At 49.3% G+C, this 22,902-nt stretch overlaps 1 protein-coding gene across 7 annotated transcripts in view; it reads left to right on the forward strand.

Moving 5' to 3' along the window:
- The window catches only part of ITPR1 (inositol 1,4,5-trisphosphate receptor type 1), a 352,733-nt gene that overhangs the window by 254,324 nt on the left and 75,507 nt on the right, over nucleotides 1–22,902 (forward strand). For all 7 annotated transcript variants that reach the window (XM_027522186.1, XM_027522187.1, XM_027522189.1 and 4 more), the window contains 2 exons: nucleotides 17,016–17,196; nucleotides 19,141–19,394. In XM_027522186.1, the coding sequence (XP_027377987.1) occupies nucleotides 17,016–17,196; nucleotides 19,141–19,394 (435 nt within the window). The remainder of the gene's footprint in view (nucleotides 1–17,015; nucleotides 17,197–19,140; nucleotides 19,395–22,902) is intronic.

Genomic DNA, 22,902 nt, shown 5'->3' on the forward strand with positions numbered 1-22,902 from the left:
CAAAGAAAACACATAATGTCAGTGTGGAGAACCCTCCTTGTGATAAGAGACACTTGTTGGGTCTTTTCTTCCTCATAATAACTATAGATGGTGGTAATCACCTGTGTGTGTGCACACATTCAGTTGTGTCCGACTCTGCGACCCCATGGACTGTAGCCCACCAAGCTCCTCTGTCCATGGGGATCCTCCAGGCAAGAATACTGGAGTGAATTGCCATGCCCTCCTTCAGGGGATCTTTCCAATCCAGGGATCGAACCCATGTCTCTTACGTCTACCTGCATTAGCAGAAGGATTCTTTATCACTGAGCCACCTGGGAACCCCGGTGGTGATCATAATGGATACTAAAGTCTGAGCACTCACATGCCAGGAGCGAGGCTCAATGCCCTCTATGCATGGTCATGGGTGGGCAGGTCCTGCCTGGATCCGTTTTTGCTCGGTAGGAGGTAAGAGGATCCGAGAGGTCAGGGTACTTGCCTAGGGTCACAGTGCTCGCTGGTATCTGGGTCAAGCTTTGTTTTCTGCCAGAGGCCGAGTTCTCAGCCCCTTTGCAAGGCTGCCTCCTGTATGAGAGGCCTCCAGTTGCCTCCCTGGCACGGCCCCTCCCTGAAGACCAGGGAGATGGACCAAGGGCCCCCCTGGCGGACCCTGCTTCTGTTTTTCGGGCACATTAGAATTGTGGCTCCTCTTCTTCTTTTTGTTAGTGTACTCATTTGGAGGGCAGTCTGCCTTCCATAGAAGCCCCAGGATGGCTTGTGTGTGTTTGGTTTGGTTGTATCACCGGCCTGTGAATGACAGAGGAGAGCACCGTGGAGGACTTTACTTTCAGGCTGGGCATCTCATTTGCCAAATAAAAGTTATACACATCATACATGCTGCTTCCCCTCTGGTGGCCGTCGGGGTCTCAGGTCTTTGCAAGTTAATGGGAAGGAAAGTCTCTTGCATAACTTCCTCTCTGTAGAGACAGAAGGCAGCTCATTTAATGGGGCTCCTAAGAAGAGTTGGATCATATTACTACAGTTTTGGGTTTTGCTTGGCTCTCAAGGAGCATATGTAATTTGGTGTAATGTGAGGCTTATTAGAATTCTTGCCCATTTTGCATGCCCTGGATCCTCCCCCTATTTGAGTCCTGGGTAGGTGGAAGGATATTTATGTTTTTGCAGAGGGAAAAGGAAGTGATTGGTCGCCTCCATTTAAGTGCTTCTGGGGCAGGCACAGCGCATGGTGCCTCTGTGTACTTGATCTGGGCTGGGCAGGGGGGTAGCCCTAATCACAGATGGGAAAACTGAGTCCCGAAAGATCCAGGAGGTCTTTCCCACAGTCTCCTAGTTAGCAGAGCTGAGACGTGGTACCCAGGTCTGTCTCTCTCAAAAACCTCTTGACTTTCTACCACACTGGATAGCCTTGCAGTTGCATGGGTCTACCACTAGGGAGCTAATGAGGACCCCCACAGCCACAGTGGTGTTTTTCTTACTTATTTATTTATCATGGTGGTGTTTTGCATCTTCCAGAGTAGCATCTGCCTTGTTATTGATGGGGGCAGGGTAGGCAGCACTGGTTATTTGGTCAGAGAAACAAGTGGTCACTGCTTGGTTATGCAGTGATTTCTCAAAGTCGACTTAGCCACACCTCTGAAAGTACATTCGGCCTTATAACAATGTCTGAACTCTTCCGTAGTTTCTACCTGTATCCTTTCTCTGGTCAGAGGGGAACTTGCCTCTCACATAGTAGAGGTTCTGGCTCAGTTACGTTTCTATGAGTTTTCTGGAATCCATGTTGGGGGAGCGGAGGGGCAGGAGAGTGAAGCCCGGGCGTGCTGCACATGGCTGTTGTGAACCCCTCTACTATTTCCAATTAGCGGATGCATGTGTGAGTTGTATGCCTGTCTTCTATTTACAAGAGGAAATATCCCATTTAATTTTATTTTCATACCGAGAGCCCAAGTGTTAAGAGAACATAGTGTTCTAGCACTCCCTCGGTTATCAGCTGCAGAGCGGAGGTTGTATATTGTCACATACAGTTTTCCGAGTATATTTCTACATTTGTTACCTGGCAACCTTGCCACGTCGGGACAGGAAGATGTATGGCTTCCTACCAGATCCACGCTGTTTATATTGCAGAAGGTAGGTGGTGTCTTCCTCACGGGAATATAGAAGAGGAGAAGGCTCAGGCTCACAGGGCTCAGTTGAAAGGCTCGGGCTCACGGGGCGGAGATGTTTCGGTGGCTGACCGAAGAGCAGGGCTCCAGTGGGAGGATGGCTCTTATCCTGCTTGGAGGGATGACTTACTGTGTCCTTGACCACTTCCCAGTTTTGATGAGAAAGGCAATTCCCAATATAGGGATGACAGCCACGATATCCCCTTTCAAGCTGCTTATAGCCCTTCAGGGTCTTCTGTTGAGCGGATCAACTGCTTGGAAAGCAGTGTGGCATGGGATTTGCATGCTGAGTGGGCCCTCAGGGCATCATAGCATCCCACCCCCCACCTATGCCCTGTGTCATTAACCTGCATCCCCAGAAGATACTTGTATTCAAAACCCTTGCAGCTAGGTTTGAAAGTCCTCTGGGTTGAAGCCACATGTTCCAAGACTCAGGAAAAGCTTGCTGAGACCAAGGACAGTGAATTCTCCAGCACCTGTAACATTGCTTGAGAAATGCTTCAGAGGGAAAAGTCCCCATGGTAACAGTTTTTTCAAAGAGTCTTGTGGCCTCCATAGGTTAGACAAGATAGCAGAGTGGTGGGACCCGGCAGCATAGCCCATCTGCACACGCTCCTTTAAGTCTCCCTCCTGGTGATGCCAGAGCCGGAGTCTGTCCACAAGGCCCACAGCACTCACAGGGTTGAGTGGATCCCAGGGCTTCCCACTGGTGTTTCCCTCTGCAGTTCTACCCTCTGTTGGCCTCCCTAATGAGAAGCCTTTGCAGTCCACTCGACTCTTACTGTCTTGCCTGTTGAGAAAGAAGATGACAGCTGAGTCCTCCTGGAGTATTTAGAAACCATCAGTTAGTTTTATTATTTCTTTTGGCTGTGCCCTGCGGCACATGGATCTTAGTTCCCCTCCTAGGGGTCAGACTTACGCCCCCTGCATGGTAAGTGCAGAGTCTTAATCATTGGACCACCAGGGAAGTCCCCATCAGTTAGCTCTCAGTATATGTATTTTGAGTGTTCCAACCTCCTTCAGAAAACCCAAGCCTTTTATTTGATTTCACATGGTTCTTTGCCCTTGGGTGTTAATGTCATTCCTGGTATCATCAGGAAATGTCCTGAGAGGAAGCCACACGATTCCTTATGGTTGTATTCTATAGCAAGTGGAATTTTTTTTTTTTTTTAATACCTGAGGAGGACTTGATCGCTGAGGGTTCTGAACTTGGACAGTCATCCTGAGTGTCCTTAACGTGGAAATCTATATCCTACTGTTTAAACTTTAAGATGATCCCTAACTGGCTTAAAGTCCTCAACCCACAGTGGAGGAAAACGTTGCAAAAAAAAAAAAAAAAAACAAGGTCATGCTGCATTTTTTTGGTAAGCACAGGAATCAACATAGAGATGTTATATAACTTCTATTTATATCCTCCTTGCTCACTATCTGCAGGCAGACAAGAGTCGCTGAGAAGGGATTTAATGAGCTCTCTGGGTTTGCTCACCTTCCTGAGCTGGTAGGAACCAGCTTGTTCTCAAGTGCGTCAGCAAAGAATCTGCCTGTGGGTGGGCGGCCAGGGTAGGTGGACAGACTTGTTGCCATGGTGTTCTTTAATTCCCCTGTCTCTCAGCCATCTCACTCCCCCCTTCCCTGACTCCTTCCTTTCCCTCCTTTTCTTTTCTTTCTTTCTGTCCCCCTGTCTATAAGCTGGCTTGTTTCTCACACCTAACTCAGGATCCTTGGAGCTGTCCCCAGAAAGAATATTTTCCTTTCCCCCTAAGCATTCCGCATTGTGTGGCTCTAAGATATCAGAAAGGTTTTGCCTACGGTGTCTTTTCCCCACACCCTCACCTATTTCTCTTCCTAGGATTTTTTTTTTATTACCAGCCCCTTCATTGAGGCACCTATGCTAGGAGTCTTCAAGCTCAAACAGTAAGGAGCTTTCTCGTAGCTATTGGGTTGCCCATGAACCGAGTGGATTCCATTGCCAGTTGCCCCAGAGAAGGAGGGCGGTCGGCATTTCCATCATCCCCCTTTGTGCTCTTGGCCTGGGTAGGGTAAGTCTCCTGTCTCATCTAGCACATTATTAAATGGAACCGCATGAAAACAAGAGAATGTGTTTGTCCCATGGTTGATAATTCTTGGAGCTCAGGCAACATCTGTTACCTGAAGGTTTCGATTATTCAGCCTGCCTTTAAGAAACAAAGAAGTGGCTGCTCCATCCAGTTCTCAGCAGGGAAGCAGAACTGGCCTTCTGAGAAGCCCCAGGGGTGCCCACCTGTACCCAGCTGCTCTGATGGCTTTGCCTGTGCATCACATTCTCAGCAGAACCTAGGTATTTAAAAGATGTGCTTTCAGGAGGTTATAATGAAATTGTTCTTAGAAAAGAATAAGTAGTTCCCATGAGGACAGGCTTAAACAAACAAACAAAAAAAACAGAAAAGCCAAAACCCACCCCTGCCTTGCCCAAGAGTTGTGCAATCCTTAATAGCAGTAGCCTGTTTGAATAATCAAAGGCGAGCTGACTTCCCCTTAGTAACTTCTGTTAGAGACATCTGCATAAAATATCCCCGGATTCCAGACCAAGAAGGTAACTTTTTTTTTTCCCCTCTGAGTAACTGGAGGGACTTTCCCTTTGGAAGGCTTCCAGCAGAGCTAACTTCATGGTTGAGAATATTTTCTCATTAGAAACTAGGACTCCAGTGGCTAGAGTCCTGACATGGGGGCATTACAGACACGTCACACGCAAGCCCGGACCCAGAACCTCTCAGAACAACCTCCATGACATCCATAGCTGTCTACGACCCTTGGGCACAACCCTCCTGCTCCCTGAGTGATCTGTGCCCACGTGCGCTTCCTGCGTCCTCCGAGTTCCTTTGTGAAAGTGTCAGAGCCTCCCTGATGGCTCTCCCAGTTTCCTTTGTCTGGGTTTTACACTTGTCATCAAGATGTCCCAGACGCCGAAGTGGGGAGAGTCCTGTAAACCATCTGACGTCTTCAAGCCACTTGTTTCCCTTTGAACCCAGGACTTAAGAAATTTTTTTGTTTTTTAATTGCTGTTGGAGGAGGCTGGTTCTTCAGTTGCCCTCACCATACGGTGTTTGAGAAATGTGTTTTCACTAGCCCGCCTTGCAACACAATCCCGCAGACTGTTCAGCCCTAGGCTCGCAGCTGTGAAGTCAGGGGCGGGAGCCAGGTTATGAGATAGCAGGTCCGCGAAGGATTGTCCTTCCAACCCCACAGTTAATAATGCAAGTGTCAGCGGGGCAGAGCAGTTAACAGTTAACTAGATGGATTAGGGTCAGCAGCAGCCCGAGCCCATCACAGAGGCCTGGGCACAAACCTGATAAGCCTCTCAGAGGCTAGAACGCCACATCAGCCTCCTCCTGCTGGTCTTTGGCATTCGGCATTTTCCCCGCTTGGCAGGACTTTGAGCTTTCACGGACAGGGACCTTCTGGTTATTGAGTTAAACTTCAGCTGCCAGTAGCTGCACAGCTCAACTCGATTTCAGTCTCTCAGGACTGCCCCTCCCTCGGAACTCTTGGGCGTTCACTAAGATAGCAGGTCTTGATGGAGGATGAAGTGGCTGTGAGACAGTCCAGACCGAGGTCACGTGGGGCCTGCCCTCAAGGAGGTTCCAGTCTAGCAGGGGAGATGGATTATAAGCCCATTAACAATGAAATATGTGAATTGAGAGACATGTGAAGAGGGAAGCAGCCAGGATGCAGAGCATCACAGGAAAGCCATTTAGATGGTCAGGGGAGGTTTCTGTAGGGAGTTGCACTGATGCCCAGACCTAGCAGTCGAGAAGAGACCTAGGGGTGTGAGGAACAGAGGCAGGAATGTTCAGACAGACGGGTTGGCATGGGCTTGGCATATTGCAGGAACCGAAGGAGGCCAGTGTCATTGGAGCATGAGCTGGGGAAGGAATGGGGGTGCACGCAGGGCAGGAGACTGCTGCCTGACCCAGGAACTGCACTTGTCATTGGGTGAGCGGCTCGATTGGGTGGTCTCAGCGGCCCCCGCCAAGCCTTGTCAGTGCTTCTAAAGGCTCCATGTTGGCTTGGCTGTGACCTGCTTGGATACATGTCACTGATGCCAGAGCCATGATCTGTGAAGCAGCACTTAGCGCCGATGAGCACTGGGTACTCTCGTCCCGCCATCCCCATCCATCTGGCCCTCTGTACGTTTAACTCGTGGATCCCCAGGATGTTCTCTGCTGGCCCTCATGGGCCAGTCCCCAGTGAAATGGGCCTGCAGGTTTGGGAGGAAGGGAAGCCCTGCAGCGTATGCGCAGGGTTGTGACCGGAGAGGTCATTGGATGGAGCGGAGGACAGCAGGTGACGATTGGCCCTCCATCAAGAATGCGCTTGCTTGGCTGGATATTTTGCTATTTGCCAGCCATCATCCTTGCCTCCGGTGGGCCAGGTCTATTTACTACTTTTGGATTTTATGGTCCAGTGGGTGGGTCACAGTTGGGTTTCTTTAGAGCAGGGAAGGGAACGTGTCTGGTTAGAATACCTACCAGGTGCAGGCCCGGTGCTGGGCTTCCACTATGGTAGATCCTAACTCCATCCTCCCGGCCTCTCGGTGGCACTTCCCCTTCTCCTTCCTTGGTTACAGATGAGGAAACGGAGGCTGCAGGTTAATAAATGCTGTGTCCACACCTGCCCATTTCTTCCACCAGCCTCATCCATCTGTTTGGACCTGAGTGTACAGGACACGAAGTCCATTGTCTGAGTCCCTGCTGCTCTCTGTGCAAACACAGAGAACAGGTGTGCAAAAGATGCTTCTTGACATAAACATAAGGCTTAAGCTGGATGCCCTGGGGGAACCTTGGTGCTTTTAGGGCAGGAAGTCAGTCAGTGTTGATTCATTGGCCCGCAGATACCCAGGATGGAAGTCAGACCAGAGAGCGAAGGTCCTACTCTGTGACCTGTATGTCAGTTCTTTCTTAATTGGAGTATGATTGCTTTACAGTGTTGTGTTCATTTCTGATGTACAGTGATGCGAATCAGCCATATATATATACGGGTATCCCCTCTGTCTTAGACCTCCCTCCCAACGCCTCACCATCGCATCCTTCTAGGTCATCACAGAGCACCCAGCTGAGCTCCCCGTGCTGTGCAGTAGCTTGCCACTAAGTCCTTTCTTGCTAACACAGATGGAACCCCCAACTGAAGTGGGAAGGCATAGTAGCTGAGTGGCCCCCAGGCTCTGGGCAGGGGGCCACCTGAGCCCTCCTTGGCTGATGCCCAGGGCGCGTTTCTTGGTGATGGAGTCTCTCCAGCAGCTCTTGCATCATTCTTTTCGGGTCTCGCAGTACACATTGGAGGCTTGCTGAGAAGGCCTCCGTCCCCCAGTCACAAGACCCCACGGTGAGGCTGTCGGTGAGCTGGCACAGGACCCGAGGGTGTCACCTGAACCCCCACAGGGCCCTTTGGTTGAATCACAGAGTCACCCCTGGAGGGGACCCTGGCCCCAGACACACACTGGAGATGGATTTTCTTAATCTCTAGTTGAGTAGAGGTGCATGGAACGAGATTCTAGAATGTCTTGGGTTTTCACAAGAGTCCTTCCTGGGGTCTCACCAGACTCTTGTTTGCTTCAGCGGCTTCCTTTTGTGTAAGCCGCACATTGACTTGAAGAGTAACCAACACACTGCCTTGCTCTGCAGAAGATGGCCTCTGTCCAGGCTTGGCAGGTCAGAGGAGTTGAAACATGCTGTTTATCTCTGAGTTATCAAGAGACGGCTCTACAGTTTGGACGAGGGAGCAACTTTTTTCAGAAAAATGAAGTGTGGATGTCTTTCCAACCCATACTTAGTACACTTCTTCGCTTCCTTCTCTACTGTTATAAAGTTTATATTATTCCTGAACTCATGAATGCTGGCAACATCTTCAGAGATGTAGGTGAGCTGAGACTTGTAGATGTTTACCGGTTTAAACCCATCAAACCTTGCTAAAAAACATCCACCTTAGAGTGAGTAGTCATTTATATCAGGGGTACGTTTGATTCTTAATGTCCACTTCACTCATTATTAGATTCTTTTCAAACATCATACTTTTCCTGAAGCGTCAAGCATAGTTGAAAATACCAGAAACACCGTTCATGTTGAAAGACTTGGGCCTTTCCGAGGGGGTAGGGGGTGGTGTTTGACACCAAGTTTGTGTTCTGCATTTGGGTGTACTAACTTGGGGAAGTGGAAGCTAAAACATTTATCTCTGTGCCTAGCAGAAGCTGAGTGGCTTCTAGAACTAGTGAGATTCCAGCTGGATTTTTATTTTCTTTCACTTCCTTCGTTGTGATGGTTTTGGGAAATGCTCTCCAGTGTGTTTTTGCTGTCATTCTGCAGGCCGTCTTGACCTACCAGTCCCAGCTGGGATTGTTTATCTTTGGATGTTTTGGGGATGCTAGACTTTGGTCATCACGTAACACCCAGCACGTGAGCCAGTCCACTGTCTTACCTGCTGACTTCTCTCCTTGGGAAGTGGTGTTGATAGATTCCACGCCCCTACTGGAGTCGTTTCCCATAGTTATCAAACTGTGCTTCACGTTGCGTTTCGTAACTGCAACCTTGATGGACCCCAGCCACGTGGTGCACACGGGCAGGTGGTAAGAGTCGTGCTTTTCAGATAAGAAACCCAGGGCACAACTGCAGGTAAGCAAATTGCCCAAGTTCACCTGGCTGGTTATCAGGGAGCACTGGCTACAGTTTAGGTTTCCAGACTTGCAGTTCTCTGGGCTCCTCTGCCTGAAGCACGTGTGTTTTATCACCTAGTTCCTGGTGCATGATCTGTGGGTTTTGATCGTTGTCAAGGGTTTCTAAGAAAAGGATTCGAGACCTAGAGTGATGACAACAGTTAGGTGAATCGTCTGTAATGCCCAGCCCTGGCAAAGCTTCATCTAGCAGAAGGGGCTTGTTTCGGAGCCCATCTTCACAAGTGCATCAGGCTTCGCAGGAAACACAGGCATTCACACGTGTTCCTACCACGGCTATTCTTTACTGTGACAGGAGTCTGTGTCTGTGCAGCTGAGAGACTTAGGGTGGTAGGTGGGGAAATAGATTATAAAAAGCCAAAAGGTGTTTGGAGTTTGACACACTCCTGCTCAGGGGAGAGGTGCTGAACGAAGCAGGGGAGCTGAGAGCATGGGCTGAGGCATCAGACCAATGGGGCTTGAGTCCTGGCCACCACCACCGCTTCCCAGCTGTAGGACTTGACAAGTTATTTAGCCTCTTTGAGCCTCAGTTTCCTCATCTGTAAAGTGGGGAGAGTGATAACCCCTACCTCCTGGGGTAGTTGCAAGGGTTAAATGAGGTACTGTGTACAAAGCACTTAGGCAGTGCCCGGCAAACCATAAGCCTTAAGTTACCACTCACTGTAATTTACAAATCAGGGTCCCCAGGAAGTGATGAAATCTCGGATAACCACGGGGCTTGGAAGAGAACCCCACAAGGTAAACCCCACACCTGGGTAGCCATTGCTGTCACTCTGTCACCCGCAGGACCTCTGTTTGAGCTGGACATGAATGGGCTGCCCTGTTTGGAGACCCCAGGGCCAAGACTGAGGTGCGCATGTGCCGGAAGCACATGGAAAAGACAGAAATCCAGGGAGGAATTTCCAGCAGCCCTGGGAAGCTCAGGGATTCAGCATTGTTCAGCAGGTCACATTTTTCAAATTTTTGCCCTTAGCCTGAGAACTTAATTCATTCTGCAGCAGATAAATGAGCACCCAGAGTGAAAGTCATGGGCTGTGTCACTCAGGGACATGGCCCAGGCAGTCAGATAGAAAAGCTGATTCTCTGGAACCTCGGAAGGCTCAGTGGGAGGCTTTCTGGACGGTGAATGACTGCAGGGTGAAATACTTTCTTCTGGGGAAGGATCCGAGTTTCGAAGCTGTCCCAGGAGCACAGGGGACTGCTCCCTCAACCCTCCTCCCTCCCCCAGGCCGGGCCTAAATCACATCCACCTCTGCTTCCTTTATCTGAGATGCTCATAAAGGGCTCCTCCCATGTCCCTGCAAACTTCCCAGGAGGCTCAGTGGTAAAGAATCCGCCTACCAATACGGGAGATACGGGTTCAGTCCTTGGGTTGGGAAGATCCTCTGGAGGAGGAAATGGCAACCCACTCCACTGTTCTTCCCTGGAGGAGTCTGGCAGGCTACAGTCCATGGGGTCGCAAAGAGGCAGACACAGCTGAGCAGCTGAGCACACACACGTCTCCCTGCAAGTGCAGGCTGGCTGGCTGTGGGTTCCAGGGTACGAAGACTGTCTCCCCCACTACGCCCGCCCCACCCCAAGTCTCTGAACTCTGGGGAAGATGACTTTTCAATAAGGTGCTCAGTTGCTCACCTTCCCTGGTGTGTGTCTAGCACCTGGGGAAGGCCCGTGTCTCCCCTTTTTCTCTCCAGACAGACCCCATCCTGCACAATGCGACCGGGCCGTGACCTCTTGCATCTCAAGAAAGGCATGCCCCCACCCTCTCCTGCACACTTCCGGCCTATTGTCTAGTGGCGCTGCCAGCCCTCCGCTGGTCCCTAACTTTGGGTGGCCTCTGGTTTCAGAAACTGGGAGGGCTTGTCATAAATCACACTCTGTTTCTTTGTAAGAACTTGGCCGGGCATAGTAGGTGGCTGCCAGGCTCATTAAGAGATGTCTTAACTGTTTTCAAGAGTGATCTGAAAGGGCGGTTTCCTTATTATTTTCAGCTGAAGAGCTCATTCCTGAGTCCCATGCAGCCCGGGCAGCCCGAGGAGGGCAAACTGTGTCCACTTGACATTTATCCCAGATTGGGAATGAAACTCAGGTCGGGTGTCACTCACCCACCCCCAATCCTGGTCAAGGGGACTGACTTGAACTCAGGAGACGTGGTTTTCTGTGTTCATTTTCGCTCTGGGCCTCAGTTTCCTCCTCTGTAAAAGATGGAGGGCTGGACTAAGTGGGTAGTTTCCAAACAGTGTTCTGTGGAACCGTGGAGTTGCAAGGAGGATTCCAGTGGTGAGATGGGGTCCTCCCCGCTCTGTCTCAGGCTGAGCAGTTGTGCCTGTATCTCTCTAATACCTGGTCCTTACCCCAGTGTTAGGGGAAGGAGGAGGAGCGAGTTTCCTTGGTGGGAAAAGCATCTGGAAGTGGCTGACATAGGGTGCTTCCAACTTTAACTTTCTCTGATCTGTGGTTTCTTTTTTGTGGTGGTGGTTTTTAAACCCAGCTTACAATGGCCATACCTAGATCCCCGCCCCTCCTCTGTCCTCCAGAATTCCCATGTAGGTGGTCACTTTCTCACCTGGTCCAACCCCGACTACCTTCCCTCAAGCCCCTCTAAACATGTACCTGTTGTCTGTGATGTTGGTACTGGTGCGGGTCTGCCCCCAAACCAGGCTTTTCTTTTTTGGAGTTGCCTGCCGCCCCCTGGGACTGGTGTTCTGTGTGATCATTAAGAAGGTAGGTAGTGGAGATGGCCCTGAGCACAGGGGCAGCGAGCCAGCGAGGCTCTGCCCCCTGTCAGCTGACCTCTCCCGACCCCAGCTCTCCTGCCTCTAAAGTGATTATGAATGATGGATTTATGAATGATGGTATCTATCTTGACAATCTCCTAAGATGCTGATAAGACAGCTTATGTGAAAAGGGCTTTGGAATCTAATGTGATTTGGAGATGATCGGGGAGAGGAGGAAAGGGCGGTGGTGAAGAGAGATGGGCTATGAGGGTGTCAGACTCAGATCCCTCTGCTGGGGAAGGTAGCCTCTGAGGGTGGCCCCCAGTCTGGACCACTTTGACCAAGTTCTGTAGCCTTCTGGAAGCAAAGCAGTTGCTTTTTCCATCTCTCTTTTCATTGTGATATGACTTACATACAATCATATGTATAGATTTCAAGTGTAGAGTTTGATCAGATTTGACAAATACCATCAGATTTGGTCATATTTGTGTGGCTTCTGTAACAAATCACTAAAAATAACAAATTACTAAAATCTTACTAAACTGCTAAAATTACTAAATCTTACAAATTACTAAAATTACTTTCAGCAATAAGTTACTAAGAATAATAAATTACTAAAATCTTAGTGGCTTTAGACAGCCAGATATTTTATCTTATAAGTTCGACATAAGTCTTAACCAGACTAAATCAGGATTCAGCAGGGGAGGGGCCCCAGGGGGAGGGAATTTGTTTTCCTGCATTTCCCAGTTTCTAGAGGGCGCCCACAGCCTGTGGCCCCTTCTTCATCTTCAAATTTCAAAACCAGCCACGCTGAGTGGAGTCCTTCTCATACTGCATCCCTCCACCCTCCTCCTCTACATTTCTTTTTCTTTCTGTTTTGGCTACACCACGTGGCTTGTGGCATCTTAGTTCTCTAACCAGGGATCAAACCCGTGCCCCCTTCATTTAACCACTGGACCGCCAAAGGAGTCGTACCCCTCCTCTTCTACTTTTAAGCACCCTGGTGATGACACAAGCCCTTTGAATAATCCAGAATCATCTCCCAGTTTTAAGATCAACTGATTAGGAACCTTAGTTCCATCTACAACTTCCTTCCCCTTTGCCATGTAAGCTGGCATGTTTTATAAGTCCCACAGATGAGAGTCCGGACGTCTTTGCAGGGCTGGTGGGCATTCTTCTATCTGCCATACCTGTGCAGCCTCCATCCCAATCAAGACACTGTCTTCACTCCAGAAAGTTCTCTTGTTTCCCTTTTGGTCACTTCTCACTCACCACCCACCCCCCTGCCCAGAGGCAGGCAGTTTTGCTGTTACTGACAACTCATGCACTACACTCGTTTTATTTGGAAGGGTTACCTCAAACCTGCTGGGTGGAGTGCAGTGAAGTTTGGAGAAGTGAAACAGTCTCTCCGTGACTCTTGGTTCTAGGTTTGGGGAACAGTGCAGGAGGGGAGAGCAATTCATTGAAACACATTCGAGGAGAGCAGTGGGCAGGTAGCCATGAAGAGCCTGAGGGGGTTGGGAGCCAGTCCCTGCCTGCTCTGGTCCAAGGTCCCACCTGCTTCTGGAAAAATGGTCCAGAGGAGGGCGCCCCTTTCCCCTCCCGGGCCCTGTGAGGCCCTTGTGACAGAAGGAGGTGGAAGGAGCAGGTCTGTGAACGGTGTACAGGAGCTGAGCTCACCGCCTCTGGGTGACACCAGGCACAGCCTACCCCAGGGAGGCGAGGGGTGAGTCTTAGCTCCTCTGCATGCCGTGGCTTTCACTTCTCCTGTACAAGGTCCTCTCCTTCCAGCATGTCTGCTGAGCTTCCCACTCAAGAGACCTGAAAGTTCTCCTCTGTCCTCCCCTTGCTGCTCTGCCGCCCCCAGCGCCCCGGCGTCCTGGGAAGATGCTGTGTGTCAAAGCGCCAGCATCTCAGGGGTGCTCCCACAGGAGGCACGTTATCTCAAAGACCCAAAAGCTTCTCCTGATTTCTGAAAGGAGTGATAGTAACAACTTCTTCATTGGAGACGGGTGGTGGAGGGTGTTAGGTGACAGGCACAGAGGTTCACTCACGCTCCCAGCCCTCGTCAGGTCAGCCATCGGGAGTGTCACTGTGATTAGCTTGCTGGGTCTTCGTAACCATTCATGAAGGGCATACCCTGTTACGATGCCCATTTGGTAGATGAGAAGATTTGCATTTCAGAGATGTCGTCACTTTCTAAGGTGGCACTGGCTTGTAAGCGGTGGAGCCGAGGCCTGTTCTGACTCCGGAGGTTGTTCTCACCACTGAGCCCCTCAGGTGATGGCTTTGCTGTGGCTTTTTCTCGTGATAGTTGGTTAATGGTGGTGCAGAACCAACTCATTCTGTGGGCACTGTGCTAAGCGCTTGGTGTGCACCTCAGCAGCCTTTCTGTGTGGGTTCAGAGAGGTTGAGTAACTTGCTCAGGGTCCCAGAGCTGGTGGGTAAGGGACCCCAGCCTCAAACCCTGGAGGTCCAACTGGAAAGCCTGCCCTACTGACCCTCCGTTAAGATATGTTTCCTTTCACTGAGGCACTGGTATGATCTCTCTCCTCAGTTCTTGCTGTGAGGCATCATGGGGTTTGCCTGTCTTCAGTTTTTTGATGTCCAGTGCCCGAGAATCAGCTGGGTCTCCCTTCGCATCTTCTAGCACCATCCTTGTTTGACATCAGTTTTCTGTGCTTACTTGTATCACCGTACCCCACTGTCCACTTTACCATTTCACTGACCACATTTTGTTTACAAAGCAGCGTCAAATCCTTGAGGGACTGAGGACTGTTACAAATAACGCAAAATAAATACACTGGCCATTGCAGAAACATATATAGAAGCATGTAATCCTCTGTATCTTGCCCTCCTCTCATTTTACCAGAGGCCTCCTTGCCCTGACCCTGTCCAGTGACATCTGGCTGGATGCGAAGCAGTGTTTGTAGTAGGTGTTGGGTGTGCACTGTTACACTCTTACAGGTGACAGTCGGTGGGCTTTGGCTATTCAATGACTTAAAGTGCATTTGTTTTCCTGCATGACCAGATTGCCCACAGATGTTTTTTAAGTTGCCTTCATACCATGGGAAGACAAATGGGGCAGCAACTGAACTTCATTGCCCTGAGCAGCCACCTTCCCGCAGTCTCCCCGTGACCCCTGTGGCTGAGATGTTGTGTGACGTCTCTGGGAGGAAAATGTGATCACTGTGTTTGGGTGGCTGTCGGTTGAGGTCTTTCTTAGTCCCCTGCACATCTCCTTTTGTTTGTCTGCAGACACATCGGCTCTCAAAGAAGTGAACAAGTAGAACTTGCTTTTTCACGTGTGAGCAGTTTTCCAGAGTGAACGTATGTTTTCCTTACCAAGCTACCAGTTTCACAGGGCACAGACTCCTTTTTGTTCATTGTTGTTTCTCCTCTAACAGGCATAATGCCCAACTCATGACAGATGTGCAGTAAATAGTGGGTGGCGGATGGATGGATGAGTGGATGGAATACTGGTTGGATGGATGGGCAAAAGAGAAACCTAAAAATAAAGTAAAGGGCAGTGGAGGGCTTCCCTGGTAGCTCAGTTGGTAAAGAATCCATCTGCAACAGACCCCAGTTCGATTCCTGGGTGGGAGTGATCCCCTGGAGAAGGGATAGGCTATCCACTCCAGTATTCATGGGCATCCTTGGTGGCTCAGTTGGTAAAGAATCCACCTGCAATGTGGGAGACCTGGGTTCGATCCCTGGGTTGGGAAGATCCCCTGGAGGAGGGCATGGCAACCCATTCCAGTATTCTTGCCTGGAGAATCCCCATGGACATAGGAGCCTGGTGGGCTACAGTCCATGGGGTCTCAAAGAGTTAGACACGACTAAGCAATTAAGCACACACACACGCATACACACACACATAAGCACACACGCGTGCATACACACATATAAGCACACACGTGCGTGCACACACACACATAAGCACACGCGCGTGCACACACACACAAGCACACATGCATGCATACACACAAACACACATACACACACACACAGCAGTGGGGCACGTGAAAGCCTGGAGCTTGGCTTAAAGAGCAGGAGTGATGGAGGGTGACACACAGAATGATAAGGCCAAACAGGAGGCAGGCAGGGGGTTGGAAACTGGCATTTGGGAGTGGCTGAAGAGAAAATGTTAAGACCAGGGAGCACAGGTAGGAGGGCTGTATCCTGTGTTGTACGTAAGAAACAACCAGAGGTGAAGAACAGGGAGAGGGAGAAGGGCAGGAGTGAGCAGAGCTCTGTGGGCAAGTGACACAGACATCTGTCAGTGTACCATGTGGACTAGTGGCTGGAAGGGGGGCCACAGTGGCTGAAGTTGCGTGTCGGCAGATGGACACGCAGTGGCTTTCGGGGCGGCGGGCTGCTCAATCAGGCTCAGGGTGTGCGGGGGTGAGAGGTGGAGGAGTCGAGGGGCTTTGTGAGGCTGATAAGAGTTTGTTTTTTTCTGGGATTTCAAGCTTAGGGTTACCTTCTGTAGGGAAGTGCCATCTCTCCAAATGGGGGAGGAAGTGAAATTGGCAGAAAGCTCCAACCCGGAGAAGCAAATACATTGTTTGGAGCTTTGTTTTATTCCTCTGGAAATTGACCGTATTGTATTTTTATGTAAATAATCCACAACAGCGTGGTATTTGCAAAGGGGTGAAAAGAGAATGCTCGTAAACGAAGTTGAGACACCATATTGTGTTTTCACATCAACAATGTATACTATTGCTTGCAGTGGGTCCAAAAAAAACAAGTGCGTATCCAAGAGGCAGACTACCTGTTAACTGTAAGCTTGTTCCTCTCTACCTGCCCTTGAAGACCTCATTTGAAAACCACCTTTTCCATGAAGATCTTGGGATCACTCCAGACCTATGTCATCCTTGCCAGCTCTGAACATCTATAATATAATTGTCTTTGTAGCTTCTGGAGCACTTGTTACACGTTTCAGTCTTCCTTACAGGCATGTCATTGTAATCTGGTGTGGAGCCCTAGAGGGGCAGGTTGCATGTCTTACTTATCTGTATATATTCATAGGGGTTTGCAAAGAGGAGGGTTCGTAGATGTCCTTAAACATGACTGGCCGTGCAACAATTACCAAAAATACATTCTGCTTTCATTGTTACTGGAGTTGATATCTGTGTGTGTTGGGAGTTGTGCTTAGTTAGCTAAAATCTGCCCACAACCCCCTAGCAGGCTTCCCAGGCCGGTATGGCTTCTTCAGCCAAGACGTGACAGTTTTCTCTCAAAGCTCCTTGTAGACACACTCAGGCTGTCGAATCGAGTGAATGACAGTGCAAAAAACAGCGTTGAACCTCGGTCCAAACTGAGATAGGTTTTCAGGTTTTGTGTCTGGTTCTGATCCTCGTGAGGTTTTGGTGTCCTGAGTGGGATTCAGTAACTGGTGTGTCACAGTGTCGGGAAAAAACCATGGGTTTTCCTTGGCAGCACTCCTTTTTCTGCCGGTTGACAGAAGACAAGAAGTCGGAGAAATTCTTCAAGGTTTTCTATGACCGAATGAAGGTGGCCCAGCAGGAAATCAAGGCAACAGTGACCGTGAACACCAGTGACTTGGGAAATAAAAAGAAAGATGACGAGGTGGACAGGGATGCCCCGTCACGGAAAAAAGGTAAACACCCCCCTGCTCGCAGCTCTGGGGTCAGCTGGATTGGGAACATGGGAGGAACCCTGGTTTTCCTTTCATTTTTACAGGACTTCTAGACTCCCAGATGGATTCTGACTGGGGCTTTCAGAAGAATAAAACCAGTCTGATTGTGATAAAACTCTTCCTATGTAACCTGGAAGAGTGGCTCAGTGGTAAAAGAATCTGCCTGCAATGCAGGAGACTCAGTTTTGATCCCTGTGTTGGGAAGATCCCTTGGAGGAGGGCATGGCAACCCACTCCAGTATTCTTGCCTAGGAAATCCCATGGACAGAAGAGCCTGACGGGCTACAGTCCATTGGGTTGCAAAGAGTTGGACACGACTTAGTGACTAAACAACAGCAACAACATGTAACCTGAACTGAATTCCTGCTGCTTGGGAAACTCCTAAGGTTTAATACACTAATACTTTCTTGGTCAAACCAGTGTTTTATTGGCAGAAAATCCACTGATAATCTTTTCTTGTAATTTTCATTTAATGTCCGAGAAAGTTGAGGAAGATACACACTTTAAAACAAAAGGCATTATCTAATCCTCCCTTATTTTCTAAAATATTTGAAAGTTCATGAAGCTTTTTATCCATTACCTTCCTTGAAGAGAAGTAATACTGGGGAGTGGGTAGACTCAAAAGTGCTAGAGTCAGATGGCCTCGAGCAGATCTGAGCCTTATTTTTTTAAGTTGAGGCCTGGGTTTCTCAGCCACAGCACGTGGGACATCTGGACAATCCATCGCTGTCAGGGCTGTCCTGTGCATTGCAGGCTGTGTACCAGCATATATGGCCTCAACCCAGTGGATGCCCCCGCGTGTATGCTAAGTTGCTTCAGTCGTGTCCAACTCTTTGTGACTCCATGGACTGTAGCTCGCCAGGCACCTCTGTCCATGAGATTCTCCAGGCAAGAATACTGGAGTGGGTTGCCATGCTCTTCTCCAGGGGATCTTTCTGACCCAGAGATCAAACCCACCTCTCTTATGTCTCCTGCTTTGGCAGGTGGGTTCTTTACCACTAGCACCAGCTGGGAAGCCTGTAGGTACCAGTAGCCTATCTCCAACTTGAAATCTCTCCAGATATTTCCTGTCATCCCCTGGGTGGAAATGGGGTCAAAATCATCCCTAGTTGGTAACCACTGGTGTAGAATGGGGATAAACAGAAGAAAAAGGAAGGCTTACATTTACTGAGTATTTCCTACGAACCAGGCACTGTCCAAAGTCCTTTACATGTGTTACTTCATTTAGAATTCAGGTCAACACTGTAAAATAAATTATTTTACATCCATTTTACAGACCAGGAAACTGAGGCATCAGAATGGTAATTAACTTGTTAAGAACATGAAAGTAGTAAGTATACCAGAGTCAGGATCTGAACCCAGGCAGTCCGGCAACAGAGTCTAATGCCCCTAACTCTAGTGCCTGGTTACCTTACAGGGTTAGTGTGAGAAGTGAGCCAGGTAATTAATACACATCAAGTGCTTGATCAAATCACGGTGCCCTGGGGATCCGTAAAGGATTCCATCGATCGTCATACAGTAACAGTAATTACCATTTGCTTAGCTTATGTTGACCCTCTCGGGAACCCTCTCAGAGAAAGACTTCAGTAATGTTCTCCCCATTTTACAGATGAGGAAGCTGAGGCCCAGAGTCATAGGTGTGTGAAGCTGGCAGAACCTCTACCACTTTTCCTCTAAATGAGAGCAAGCTGAGGTGATGCCTTAGAGCCACAAGTGAGCTGGCAGAGCCCGACTCAGTTTTAATTCTAAGGGCTGAGAGAAGATGGTGCCATCTTGGAGCGTTTTGCCAACCTTGAGGGGCTCTCTAGTGATGGCAGAACTTAGGTCTCTTAACATCGTCTCTGGCGTGGTGAATAGCGTTCCAGAGGATTCGGCAGCACTGACCATCTCACGTTTGCGTTCTAGCCAAAGAGCCTGCGACGCAGATTACGGAAGAGGTGCGGGATCAGCTCTTGGAGGCCTCTGCCGCCACCCGCAAAGCCTTCACCACCTTCAGAAGGGAAGCTGACCCCGACGACCACTACCAGTCCGGGGAGGGCGCCCAGGCCGCGGCGGACAAGAACAAGGACGACCTGGAGATGAGCGCGGTCATCACCATCATGCAGCCCATCCTCCGCTTCCTGCAGCTGCTGTGCGAAAACCACAACCGGGACCTCCAGGTGAGGGCGGGGCAGGGGCGGGGCGGACGTGAGGTGCGGGCGGGGAGCCCAAGCTCCTCTCATCTCCTCCCAGCTTGTCTGTGACTTGTGGGCTCCTCTCCCTTCAGCCAGTCTCCTCCAACTGAGGGCCCAGACTGCTCTTGACCTCCGAAGCGTTTCTCTGTCTCATCTTCCCCACCGTCTCCTCAGGGATAAAATCTCAGGCTCATCTGTGTTGTTGCCCCTGCTACACATATGTATTTGTGATGTGTGTGTGTGTGTGCACGCCTGTGTCTGTCTGGTAGCCTGCCACTTTTTGATGTTTAGGTGCACAGGTAAATCTTGACTTGGTGGTGGGGTGGGTGATTGAATATACTTACAGAATCTGGTACATGGAAAGTTCTAATCAATATGTTTTGGTTGAATGAATGAAGTGGTCTTCTGGTATTTTACATTTGTTGTTCAGTTGCTGAGTTGTCTCCAACGCTTTGCAACCCCATGGACTGCAGCACGCCAGGCATCCCTGCCCTTCACTACCTCCTGGAGCTTGCTCAGACTCATGTCCATCGAGTCTGTGATGCCATCCAACTATCTCATCCTCTGTCACCTCCTTCTCCTCTTGCCCTCAATCTTTCCCAGCACCAGGGTATTTTCCAATGAGTCAGCTGTTTGCCTTAGGTGGCCAAGTATTGGAGCTTCAGCATCAGTCCTTCCAGTGAATATTCAGGGTTGATTGCCTTTAGAATTGACTGGTTTGATCTCCTTGCTGTCCCAGGGACTCCCATAAATGTTCAGAAATATTTGTTGAACTGATGATTCCAGAAATGCTTTGTTCACTTTTTGTTGTTGTGGCCAAGGCTTATTGGGCACTTAGATGATTCTGGATGCTAAGTGTCTCCTGTATTATTACACTTGTTTTATAGATGAAGAAACTAAGATACACAGGACTCATTTAGGGTATGCAGAGCTCACATTTGAGCCCAGGCAGTCTGGTGGGTAGAGTTTGTGCTGTCTACCACCACATTAAGATAGAGGCTGTTTTCTTCCTTGCAGAGTTCCTCCAGCAGCAAAGGCTTTTCAGGAAGGGCCAAGGATGGGTTCTAGAGATACACTCTTTGTTTTGAATGGACACAGATCTGTAGAAGCGATCACTCCCCAGAAGCGTGCTGGAGCCTGGCTCCTTGGCCATTACCTGGTTCTGCTGCTGATTGTTAAGGAAAATACTCCTCTCTGCCTAAAAGGGATGAAGCCGAACCAAAAGAGTGTGCCTGAACTCCTCTAAGATAGAATGTTTCCTCCTAAAGTAAATAGATTAGCAGTGGTGGTTTTATTTGAATCATGATGGTTTGAAAAGAAAATAATTCTAGAACTTCAGTGGTGGTCCAGTGGTTAAGACTTCACTTCATTGCAGGGGGTGCATGTTTGATCCCTGGTCAGGAAGTTAAGATCCCACATGCCTCCTGGCCAGAAAACCAAAAGATAAAACAGAAGCAGTATTGTAACAAATTCAGTAAAAACTTAAAAAATGGTCCACATCAAAACAAAAAAGTAATAATTGTAGTCCAAACATAGCAAAGGGAAGGTGCAGCCTTGAAATGTTGCGTTGTTGACTTGACCCTCCAGGTGGTTTGATGACTTTTCACGTGTTAGCTGTGGCCAGACCATTTGATGCCACAGCTAGAAATGGCTCGCCCTTAAAACCTGCTGCAGACTCTCTACCTAGGTAAGCTGAGTAATGAATTTAATTGTTAAACAGTAAGAGCAGTGAGATGGTACTGGATGAAGTTTGCAGTATTAATACCATCTGTACTGATTTTTCAATCCAGTGAGTGTGAAGAGCCTGGGCTTTGAAAAAGCATTCAGATCCAAGGTCATCAGCCAGCCAAGTCTGGCCCGTACTTCAAAACGAAGGGGTTTCTGTCAGCCAGGCAGTGACTTCAGGCTTATTCTAGACTTTGACACCCGCCCATCTCCTCCACTGACATCCCTGGCTTCATCCCTGTCCACAGCTGAGTGTGAGATCTTGGCTGTCAGTCTTCTTTTTCTTGCTTGTTGCTCAGACATTCCTACTTTGGACATAGAACACGTCAACCCTTGACGCACTGGCCTGACGCCTGCATGCTGAGCTCAGTGGGCGGACAGAGCTCTCATGACCCAGAGGTCAGGGTCTGGTGACTGTCTCCTTGGCTGGCATTTCTCTGTTTGAAGGGAGACTGTATTCGTTCCACCTTCCGTATCTACACCATCCATCATGGAGGAGACAGGCCAAGGGAGTGTGAGCGACACCGTGGGAAACCCGGCTGTCCCACCAGTAGGAAAACAAAGCCTTCAGCTCGACTGTGGCGTGTTTGTGGATGGGGGCCCCGCCCTGCTGCTGGGGTGATTTCTAGGCTGAACTTCGTGGCCATTGCCCTGTACTGTTTGCCTGCACCAGAGTCACTGGTCTCCACCAACCTCAGGCTCCGAAGGAAAAGTAGATTAAGACTTTGCATGTGTGTATTGATTTCCTCACCTCGGCAAGGACCTGCTCTGTGCCCTGAGCCAGGGCGATGGAGACCCCCCTACCCCTGCTCCCCACAAAGCAGGAGCCCCTGGTAAGAGGGAGACGACCACGCAGCATGCTGAGGGCTGTTGTTGTGCCATCTTAGGGGTTTTGTAGATTCAGAGCAGGAGAACCAACACAGTGAGCCAGGTCCAGGAAAGCTTCTCAGAGAAGCTGATGTCTGCTGAGTTCTGAACTAACCAAACACAAAAACCCCCCTTGAGTAGAGTCCCGTCCATGAACGTCAGAGGGGCAGTCCCAAGGTGCTTGTTTCCTGAGTGTAGCTCTGGTTTCGTGGATCTGTTCTTCCTCCCCTCCTCCCCCTGGAACTCCCATCTTCACTGGGGAAGCAGAGGGAGGCCCTCATTGTATGAGTTCACCCTTTCTTGTGGGGAAATCCTCACGGTTGTTATTTTGTACCTTACTGTTGTTCAGTCGTGGCTGACATGACTGAGCCTGCAGCATGCCAGGCTTCCCTGTCCTCCACCATCTCCCAGAGTTTGCTCAAACTCATATCCATTGAGTCAATGATGCCATCCAACCATCTCATCTTCTGTCACCCCCTTTCCCTTCTGCCCTTAATCATTCACAGCATTAAGGTCTTTTCCATTGAGTCGGTTCTTTGCATCAGGCGGCCAAAGTATTGGAGCTTCAGCCTCAGCATCAGTCCTTCCAATGAATATTCAGAGTTGATTTCATTTAGCATTGACTGGTTTGATCTCCTTGCTGTCCAAGGGATTCTCGAGAGTCTTCTCCAGCACCACAGTTCAAAAGCATCAATTCTTCAATGCTCAGCTGTCTTTAGCTCTTCGCAAAACTCTGAATTAATTCTCCAAGGCCCCCGTGGCCAGAAGCACCTTTTCATGAGTCCTTCCAAAACTCCATTCTCCAATATACTGGTCTTCCAGAAACACTGGTATTGTGGGGAGAAGGAGTGTAGAGTATAATATATTAAAAAAAAAAAAAAAAAAAACTTAACAATTTAAC

Source organism: Bos indicus x Bos taurus, chromosome 22, assembly GCF_003369695.1.
Source record: "Bos indicus x Bos taurus breed Angus x Brahman F1 hybrid chromosome 22, Bos_hybrid_MaternalHap_v2.0, whole genome shotgun sequence".
NCBI lineage: Eukaryota > Metazoa > Chordata > Mammalia > Artiodactyla > Bovidae > Bos > Bos indicus x Bos taurus.